The sequence below is a fragment of the Malus sylvestris genome, chromosome 5 (assembly GCF_916048215.2).
Source record: "Malus sylvestris chromosome 5, drMalSylv7.2, whole genome shotgun sequence".
Taxonomy (NCBI): Eukaryota; Viridiplantae; Streptophyta; class Magnoliopsida; order Rosales; family Rosaceae; genus Malus; species Malus sylvestris.
The window spans coordinates 13980716-13990560 of record NC_062264.1 but is presented as its reverse complement, the minus strand read 5'-3'; the positions used below and the strand labels follow the sequence as shown (position 1 = coordinate 13990560).

The following is a 9845-nucleotide window of genomic DNA, read 5'->3' as shown; positions in this document are numbered from 1 at the left end:
TCTTGACTACGCCCGACAAAGTAGCAATGGAGTATGCTCTTCGTTTCAAATTCAAGGCATCAAACAATGAGGTCGAGTATGAAGCCCTTCTAGCAGGATTACGTTTGGCCAAACACCTCGGGGTTAAACAAATTGATATTTTCAGTGACTCCCAATTAGTGGTCAACCAGGTTACCAACAACTTTGATGCTAAGGACAGCTCCATGGCAGCATATCTTGCGCAAACACAACTTTTGCTCAAGCACTTCCACTACCAGATCACCCAAGTTCCTCGAGCGGCAAACAGTCATGCAGACGCCCTGGCTCGCCTCGCCTCAGCTGTGGAAGACAAGATTGGAAGAAAAATTCATGTCGAACTGTTGGCAACACCAAGCACCATGGCCGCAGAAGTATGCAACTTACAACAGGGGGATAGTTGGATCACCCCGATCTATAATTTCCTTGCTCATGGCACCCTCCCAAATGATAAAGTCCAGGCTAAGCAAATTCGATACAAGTCTACCCGCTACCTGATCATCAATGATCAACTCTATAAGCGAGGTTTTAGCCTGCCATACTTAAGGTGTCTTACGCCTGCCGAGGCGGAAATCGTCCTTCGGGAAATACATGAGGGAGTCTGTGGAGATCATGCTGGATCTCGGTCCCTAGCACACAAGACTTTTCGCCAAGGATATTACTGGCCAACACTCCACCAGGATGCCATCAAAGTATCCCGCTCATGTGACAAATGTCAACGATATGCAACTATTCCTCATTCCCCTCCAGAGCCTCTTACTCCTATGATCAGCCCTTGGCCCTTCGCCCAGTGGGGACTTGATTTGATTAGCCCAATGCCGGCAGGGAAGGGCAAAGTCTGTTACGCAGTCGTTGCAGTGGACTACTTCACAAAGTGGGCCGAAGTAGAACCCTGGGCAACCATTACTGAGGCAAAGATAGAAGACTTCGTGTGGAAGAACATCCTTTGTAGATTCGGCATTCCCAATGCGATAGTCACTGACAATGGGCGACAGTTTGACAACAAGAAGTTCAGGTTGTTCTGCTCTAAGTTCAACATCAACTTATGCTTTGCCTCTCCAGCTCATCCCCAGTCTAATGGACAAGTTGAGGCCATCAACAAAATAATCAAGCGCACTTTGAAAACCAGCTTGGACAAAACTAAAGGCTGTTGGCCAGAATTTGTACCCCAAGTTCTTTGGTCATATCGCACTTCATATCGGACTTCAACAGGAGAAACTCCATTCTCACTTGCCTTTGGCACAGAGGCGGTTGTCCCTGTTGAGCTCGAGCAAGCAACATTCCGAGTCCAGAACTACATTCAAAGTGAAAATGACAAACAACTCACCCTCAACTTGGATTTAGTCGAGGAACACAGAAACCAAGCTCACTTGAGGAATGTCGCCTACAAGCAGCGCATCTCCAACTATTATGACTCTAGAGTCAAGCCTCGTTCTTTCAAAATAGGAGACTGGGTCTTAAAGAAAAGATTACTCTGCGACAGAGTCCCGAGTGAAGGCACACTTAGTCCAAACTGGGATGGACCGTATGAAGTCATTGGCATCAGTCGCCCTGGCTCTTACACACTTAGAAGCTCCGATGGCAAGACCCTTGGCCATCCATGGAACGCTGATCACTTGAAGTACTACTACAAATAGACTCACGATGTACAAGTGTTGAGCTATAGCCGTTCGGCATCCTATGTAATGAAGGCCATTTGGCAATGAATTCAATAAAGAGGTAATTTAGCCAACTCAGCCCTCACTCTTTTACATTCCTAGCAATGGAACACTCAAGTGTTGAAACCTCAAAGCAGATATATCCAACACGAAACAAAATCTAAGTATGTGTCGACAAGACTATACAAAGAAAGGAACAACCAAACAAGGGCTTATATCCAAACAATAGATCTATTCATACATAGCCAAACATGCATTAATAATAGTGCAAACACTCATAAACACCTAAAATCCAAAACTCTCAAGCTTATAACATGGGCACATGTTATACACACATCAGACTACTACATCCAGAATACATACAGATAGTAAAGACACTGCTATTCATTCTCATCTGAAGCCGAACCCCTGGCAGTATCACTCCGCGTCCTACCATCATCCTCTGCATCCCCAATACCCTCTTCACCATGCTGAGTCTGTACATCAGCACTACCTTCATTATCAGACTCATCTTCGCTGCTAGGATCAACAGCAAGGACAAATGTCTCGCCCTTTCGATGATGCTCATCTATATCTTCGTGGTATTTTCGAAGAATGCTCCCATCATCATAACGATCAAGGACGGCCATCCATTTCCTTTTTTCAAAGCAAGCTTCTTGAGCACAGTGGGGTTTAATAGCAAGATGAAAGGTCGAAGAACTTAAGTATTCTTGCACAGCAGCCTCCCTTTCAGTTGGAATGCTCTTCTCCAGTTCAGAAATCTCAACTAAGGCACCATCCAATTCTCCCCTAACCTTGGATACCTCTAAGGTAGCCACCTCCAACTGTTTTTTAGTTGCCTCAAACAATTTCTTAAGCCTTAGGTTCTCACCATTTCGCCTTTTCAAGCTCTCCATGGTTTCGTCCTTCAGTTGGAGAGCCTGAGTCAAAAGTCCCTTATTCCTTCGGGCCTCGTCCACAAGCTGCTTATTCTCCTTCAGTTTTGCCTTGTACCGCTCAACCTCTTGCAGTCTGTCGTGATACTCGGCCATGACCTGCATGGCAAGACGATCATCACTACCTAAATAATGATAATAAAGAGGAAAAAGTAAGGAAATGACAAAGTAACACTCACATATGAAGACAGCTTCAACATCCGGTCACAATCCGATTCATCCTTAGCTAAGGGCTCTCCGAGCTCATCGAAGGCGAATCGACGCCCTGCCAAGCAATTGTTGATATCCCCAAAATCCTTTGGCCGCGTGGCAACCCTCAAGTCCTTCCACGGGACACTGCCAGCTCTTTCCTTGCCTTTCCCCTCATGGCGGGAACCGGGATCATTTTCCTGGACAGTGTGCTCCATAGTAAGAGGAGGAGGCAACAGTCGGCTCCCTTCTCCTACAACTACGGCAACAGCATTTTCAACGGCCTCGACTCCAGTCTTCCTAAAGGCAGGCCCCTTAAGGACCCCATCTTGGGACTTAGGTCTAACGGATGGTTCCCCTCGGAACTTATGAATTTTCTTATGCGGTAGGATGTCTTCCGAAGGAACTAACACTGGTGCTCTCCTTTTATGGGTGCTAGTCCCTGTTTTCTTGCTTACCTTCTCCACTGCATAAGGAAAATCAAAATAAGAAATACAACTTTCCAAATAAAGTAAGGAATTGAGCTAAGTTTACATGAAGGATACAACTTACTCGACCGTCCCTGGCTCTCGGAAACTAAGGGTTGGAAACCGTACCGACGAAATAAGGGTCGTAGCTTGCTTAAGTGTCTATCCTCTTTGGGCACCCTCAACACCTTCTCTATGTCAGATAGCTCCTGCCCAAACAGTTGGATGGTGCCCCGCGTCACTACATGAAACAAAGTGTTAGAAGCAAGAAAAGACCACAACAAATAGCAAATAGTACGAACGGTTGATACGTTACAACCTACAGTCTGGAAGTGAGTAAGCACACGTCGCTCAGGCGTGACACCCTTATCATACTCCCAATCATTATACAGAAAGCACCAACGGTTTTTCCATGTGTAGTATGCCTTTTTCTTACCATACACAATACGCTCTCTCTCACTCCGACATGCACACTCGGCATAACCAGTGCATGATTTTGCTGGGCGCATCTTGTAACAGTAACGCCACTGATGGAAGGAAGGCTCACACAACCCACACTCCATCCAAATGATATAAAATCCAATCAAAGTATCCCAGAAACCAGGATTGAGTTGCCCAGGTGCATATCCGATCAAAGATAACATCTTTTGCAACCACGGATGTAAAGGTAGTCTCACCCCTAAAGTCAGTAATATCTGGGTGTAGAACATAACATGACCCTGGGGAGGCTCAGAAGGCCATTCTTCATCATGTACCAAGCGTATCCCTACACTACGAGGGATATTACATGACTGCCTTAGCGCCTCAACCTGCTTCTCATTATTTAACAAGTTATTCTTTAGATGGTCTGCTGTGAACTCAGAGCGAACTATGGGTATGGCATCAAAAACAACCCCCTCACCCAACGCCATGGAGGAAGAACTAGCAATAGCTAAAGTTCGACGGTTGGGAAGATCATCCAATGTTTCTCTAGTACAGGACTCTAACAAAGACCCTGAAGACTCCGACATTGCAGACTCAGACTTAGAGCTAAAGCTAGAAGAGCCCTCATCACTAGAACTTCCAGGCTCTGACATCTACAATAAGAAGAAACAAATTCTATCACTACATGCATGATCAAAACATAAGGAAGTTCCTATGTTACCCACATGAAGATGGTGCAAAGCGATGCCGGAACCCTTCTCAATCAGAAAGCAATCCGTCTTCCACAGTCACTACAAAACAAGCAAATGAAGACCGTGTCAAGCGCCCAAAAAAAAAAAAAAAAAAAAAAAAAAAAAAAAACAGCTTCACCATCAAAGCTTCACCTAGAAAGCTTCATCTACAAAGCTTCACCATCAAAGCTTCACCTACAAAAGCTTCACCCACAAAGCTTCACCTAAAAAGCTTCACCCACAAAGCTTCACCCAAAAAACTTCACCCGAAAAGCTTCACTTAAAAAAGCTTCACCTACACAGCTTCACCTAAAAAAGCTTCACCTAGAAAGCTCCCTCTACATACTTTCACCATCAAAGCTTCACCTAGAAAGCTTCATCTACAAAGCTTCACCATCAAAGCTTCACCTACAAAAGCTTCACCCACAAAGCTTCACCTAAAAAGCTTCACCCACAAAGCTTCACCCAAAAAACTTCACCCGAAAAGCTTCACTTAAAAAAGCTTCACCTACACAGCTTCACCTAAAAAAGCTTCACCTAGAAAGCTCCCTCTACATACTTTCACCATCAAAGCTTCACCATCAAAGCTTCACCTAGAAAGCTTCAACACAAAACCTTGCTCCAAATAAACAAATTTTGTTCACAAAACCCAAGATGCCCTTGAACTTGTACAAAAACACTTGGGTAAACATAAACATTTTTTGTTTTACACCCACAAGGGCCCAAAATTTTCCTTCTTATTTTTTCACTTATATATGTTCCCAAACATATTATGATAGATCAAATAATAATTCAAAGTCCAAAATTTAGTTGTGGACAAAAATACAAGCAATTCACCAGTACTGAAGTTGCTACAAAAACTGGAATCTTCCCCAGCCTAGACATCCAACAAAGCTTCGCCTCCTTTTCTCTATCAAATTTTTGCAGCTGCTGCTTTTCTCCAATGGAGCTGAATTTTGGACACCCTCTAGTTCTTGAGCAGATGAACAACTTTCAAGAAGGAACCATTTCTGTTTGAGCCACGGAAATTAAAGTGTTGAAGCTCCAAGCATGACAGTCGGATTCTTGCAGATTTCGAAGTTGCTGTGATGTTTCGAAGATCTGGAAATATTTAACCATTAGTTCATTCTGAAGTTTTGATATGTTATGAAAGAGACGATGAGGAACAACTTCAATGAAGAAAGCATGCTGATCTGAACAATCGAAAATGGAGTTTCGAAGCTCACAACAAATCTGACGGGTTGACAGAAAAATAATAACCAGTCATTCATCATACCTGAATTTCTTGAGTTATACTGCTCCGAGGGATCTCAAATTTGGATATGTTGTAGTTCACAAGCTGAGGAACAACTTCAATGAAGAAAGCATGCTGATCTGAGCAAGAGAAAATAGAGTTTCAAAGCTCACAACAAATCTGACGGGTTGACAGACAAATGATAAACAGTCACTCATCATACCTGGATTTCTGGAGTTGTACTGATCTGATGGCTCTCAAATTTGGATATGTTGTAGGTCACAAGCTGAGGAACAACTTCAATGAAGAAAGCATGCTGATCTGAGCAAGAGAAAATATAGTTTCAAAGCTCACAACAAATCTGACGGGTTGACAGACAAATGATAAACAGTCACTCATCATACCTGGATTTCTGGAGTTGTACTGATCTGATGGCTCTCAAATTTGGATATGTTGTAGTTAAGGAATTAAAGAACAACTTTCATGAAGACAACTTTGTGATTCGAGCTACAGATGATGGTCTTATATTGAAAACCAATTCAGGGTGTTAGGGGAAATGAAAAACAATTCCACCAAAGAAACATCATTATGATGTTTCATCATTATGGTGTTTTCATCATTATGATGCTTTCATCATTGTGATGCTTCCATCATTGTGATGCTTCCATTATGATTGTAATGCACCAACGGTTACACCCTCTATCATAGCAGTATGTGTGTGTATCTCCCTATAGTCATCATGTGCAAGACTATCGTAGTCAGATGGCTTTCCATAAAACAGCTACCAACCGTTACACCTTCTGCAATTCCACTTATTCGGGCCTAGCAACCTTCATAAACAAAATATATGAAGAAAAAGTCCGGGGCTACCACTTAGAAAACAAAAGAATGAAGTTTTGGTACTTACGACATGGACTATTAGCAAGACACCTCATTCGTCAACTCCCTCGACTAGAGACTTGGGGGACTCCCACCATATGCTACTACGCCTTGGTACTCAAAAGTTCGTGACTACTCAGTGGCTTGGATTTTTCAAGTCTCCAACCGAGAAGTTTTCCTCACTCGGGAAATTAAGGGAACACTACCTCAAACTACATGCTTCACTCACAAAGCTTCAACAATACAGGTTTCAACAAAAGAAAAAATTCAAAGAACTTTATGAAGAAGGCTTTGGTGTATTTAACACAATATGTTGAAATGAAGCAAAGCTTATTTATTAATATTTTCGATAAGCCACAAATATGTACATATACATGAGTCAAAATAAACAAACAAAAGGGAGCCTTCACAAAGGTTGCTTAGGGGAAGTCTCAGCAGTCGGTAGAGCTCCAGAAAGAGAAAGCACCGGAGGGTGGTTATCCGGAGCCTCAGTACTTGACAAAACCCCAGAAGGAGGAGGCATTGGAGGTTCATCATTTGAAGCTTCATTACCAGGTACAGCCCCAGAGGACGAAGGCAATAAATGCCTTTGGAACAAACCCACAAACCGCTGATGATCAAGTAAAACCTTACCATCAGATTCCTTCATCTGGTCAAGCTTCCTCTTCATGTTTGTAGCATAGTCATGGGCGAGCCGGTGCAACTGCTTATTCTCATGCTTGAGCCCTCTAATCTCCTGTTTGAGACTCATCACTTCAGCAGCCAATGATTCAACTTGGCGGGTTCTAGCAAATAGGCGTTGGGCCATATTAGACACAGAACCTGCACACTGAACACTAAGAGCCAGAGAGTCCTTAACAGCCAACTCATCAGACCGTTTGGAAAGTAGTCTGTTATCTTTGGGAGTGAGAAGGTTCTTGGCCACCACTGCAGCGGTCATATCATTCTTCATCACAGAATCCCCAACGGTAAGAGGACCAGTAGGGGATATGAAGGATGGGCGCCATATGTTGTCTGGAGAAGGCGTGGCTGTCTCTTCTCCAAGGTTCAAGTCAAAACGACGGTCAGAGGGTCCAGACATTTTCAAATGTGTTGAAGAAGGAAGAGGTCAGACAAATCAAGATCTTAGAAGTGCAAGAAATGAGCTTCTACTGGTAGAGATTCAAGTGTGCTGTGGAACTTAATGCCAGCCTCTATAAAAATCTACACTCGACGGAACTTCAGAAATCGAAGAGGCGTTTGCTTTCTCAAAAGCTGGGCTGCTCAGAGACCACGAGGGCCGATCTCAGAAATCGAAGAGGCGTTTGCTTTCTCAAAAGCTGGGCTGCTCAGAGACCACGAGGGCCGATCTCAGAAATCGAAGAAGCACCTGCTTTTGCAGCCTCGTCAGCACCTGTCACATGCACAATCAGCTTTGCGGAAATTACGGGCAATCTGTCGAAGATTTCTGGTGAAGTAGAAAGCACGTGAATCTTACTGTTCAATCACCGCTCTCCATATGCACCATCAACTCCTCGGGTACCACATATAACTTTGTCAAAGATCTCTGACAAAGTTTAGGCACGAGAATTTCGAAGTTCCAGCTACCCTACTATTACCCATAAGGGTAAAGGAACAGCACCACTGCTTGACAACTGGAAAGTCCCTATGTGTGTCGACCTCCGTGTTTTGCGGCAAGACAGGTTGGCAAGAACGTCCAACCTTTACTCACATTCGAGAAAAGACTCTCAACATAATTACTTTCTCAAAAACCGGAGCAGCACCGCTTTCCGAATCTCAAGAGTCAGATCCTCGACGGGATTGCTTGTTCGAAAACCGAAGAGGCAGAACTTCGAGAGCCAGATTTCCTTAGATAAAGCTTGTCTGTAATCTTCACACGTAATATCAGCTTTCCAGATACCACATACCACTTTTTCAAAGTGCTCTGACAAAATTAAAACACGTGAAGCTGGCAGCTCCCACTACATTGCTGTGACCAAGAAGGGTAAAGGAATAGCATTACTACTTGTTATTGGGAAATCCCTATATACATTGACCTCCCTCCTCAACGGACAGGCAAACCTGCAAAAATGCTCAACCCTTTCTCGCATTCGAAAAGGCACCCTCAACATAACCTCTCGAAATACTCAGCTTTATTTCCCCCCGATAATACCTCAGCAAATAAGCCACACCAAGAACAAGAGTATCTCATATCATCAGGGTCGAAAGCAAGAGTATCCCATATCATGCTTTCTCCCTATCTTTGTCTTTGTCCTTGTCCACACCTGCAGGACAAGGAGAAAGAGAGCAGTCAGTCGGAACCTGAAATCAAACCTCCAATTTGGAACTGACTGCCTGGAGCCTTTGCCTGGTTGCTTACTTAGCATTGCTCTCGAGTACTCATCCTCAACTGCTGTCAAGGTCACGAATTCCACCGGCAAATACCTCATGACAGTTGATCAGATATTGGCTCTTTACACTGAAGCTGCCAAGCGTGGATGAGTCACTATGAAGGAATGTTCTGAAGGACCATTTAAATGCAAAGGTTGCATACCACTTCTGCCATGCAAAAGATTGAAGCAGAAGGTTCAACGGTGAGCTGAAACAGATCACTACAACACGACACCTTTCCATACCACATTCATTATTCCGTCAACAGCAAAAGTATCCCATATCATCAAGGTCGAACGTACTCTAGATTTGATGGACTTGTTTTGACCCTCAAATTTTTGAATCGGCCTTATACTCTGAAGGGCACCAGAAAACCCTCCAGCACAGTTCAAGAATAAGCCTGTGGAAAGTTACTTCTTCAAAAGCAAAAGTATCTCATATCATCTCTTATCCATTTGCTTCTCCTTATCCTGGCAGTTGAATGAGAGACAAGGAGAAGGAGAACAATCAACCGGAAGCCGAAGTCAAACCTCTGATCCTGGGTTGCTTACTTGGAAGTTTGACTGCTTACCTTGTCTGTCACCTCTTTCGGCAGATCTCCTAACTCTCCAAATAAATGTTTAGGCTTAAGTCTCACAAGGTTGTAGCGTTAGTTTGAGTTCCTTCCTTCAAGCATGTTACAAAAACTAATTTTTCCTTTATGATTGCATGTGAATTCATAAGTTATAGCCACAACCAAGCATAAACCAAAGAGTAAATCAAACTTTCTTCCATGTTTACAACTCTCTTTAACAGTCATGCAATTAAAAACCGAATCCTCATCATTGTGTTGGAAGGTACCCTAAGACACAAACAAACACACATAACAACTTTAAAACGACTCTTTTTGGGTTTTTCAAAACATGTTTTCAAATTTTTATGGGATTTTCGAATTTTTATGTCAA

At 43.3% G+C, this 9845-nt stretch overlaps 2 protein-coding genes across 3 annotated transcripts; both read right to left on the bottom strand.

The window, feature by feature from the left end:
* Positions 1-1722: 1722 nt before the first annotated feature.
* Positions 1723-4160, bottom strand: LOC126623461 (uncharacterized). Of its 2 annotated transcripts, XM_050292375.1 has the most exons (4): positions 3584-4160; positions 3350-3505; positions 2788-3263; positions 1723-2707 (listed from the first exon to the last, which is right to left on the bottom strand). In XM_050292375.1, exons 1-4 carry the CDS (start codon positions 3972-3974, stop codon positions 2054-2056), a joined length of 1677 nt encoding a protein of 558 aa, XP_050148332.1. In that variant the 5' UTR covers positions 3975-4160; the 3' UTR covers positions 1723-2053. The 2 variants fall into 2 exon arrangements, with proteins under 2 accessions (XP_050148332.1, XP_050148331.1); XM_050292374.1 differs by having other exon boundaries at positions 3350-4160.
* A 1935-nt stretch (positions 4161-6095) lies between these two features.
* Positions 6096-9485, bottom strand: LOC126623463 (uncharacterized). The gene is made up of 2 exons (XM_050292376.1): positions 6569-9485; positions 6096-6380 (listed from the first exon to the last, which is right to left on the bottom strand). Exon 1 carries the CDS (start codon positions 7610-7612, stop codon positions 6938-6940), a length of 675 nt encoding a protein of 224 aa, XP_050148333.1. The 5' UTR covers positions 7613-9485; the 3' UTR covers positions 6096-6380; positions 6569-6937.
* Positions 9486-9845: the final 360 nt, after the last annotated feature.

What these genes read in the sequence shown, in the direction of transcription:
- LOC126623461 (XM_050292374.1), bottom strand. Translation starts at nt 3,974, where the DNA reads ATGTTCTACACCCAGATATTACTGACTTTAGGGGTGAGACTACCTTTA. An exon ending in CGAGAGCCAGGGACGGTCGA is followed by an intron (nt 3,264 to 3,349) that starts GTAAGTTGTATC and finishes TTCCTTATGCAG; the next exon opens with TGGAGAAGGTAAGCAAGAAA. An exon ending in TGTTGAAGCTGTCTTCATAT is followed by an intron (nt 2,708 to 2,787) that starts GTGAGTGTTACT and finishes CTTGCCATGCAG; the next exon opens with GTCATGGCCGAGTATCACGA.
- LOC126623463 (XM_050292376.1), bottom strand. Translation starts at nt 7,612, where the DNA reads ATGTCTGGACCCTCTGACCGTCGTTTTGACTTGAACCTTGGAGAAGAG.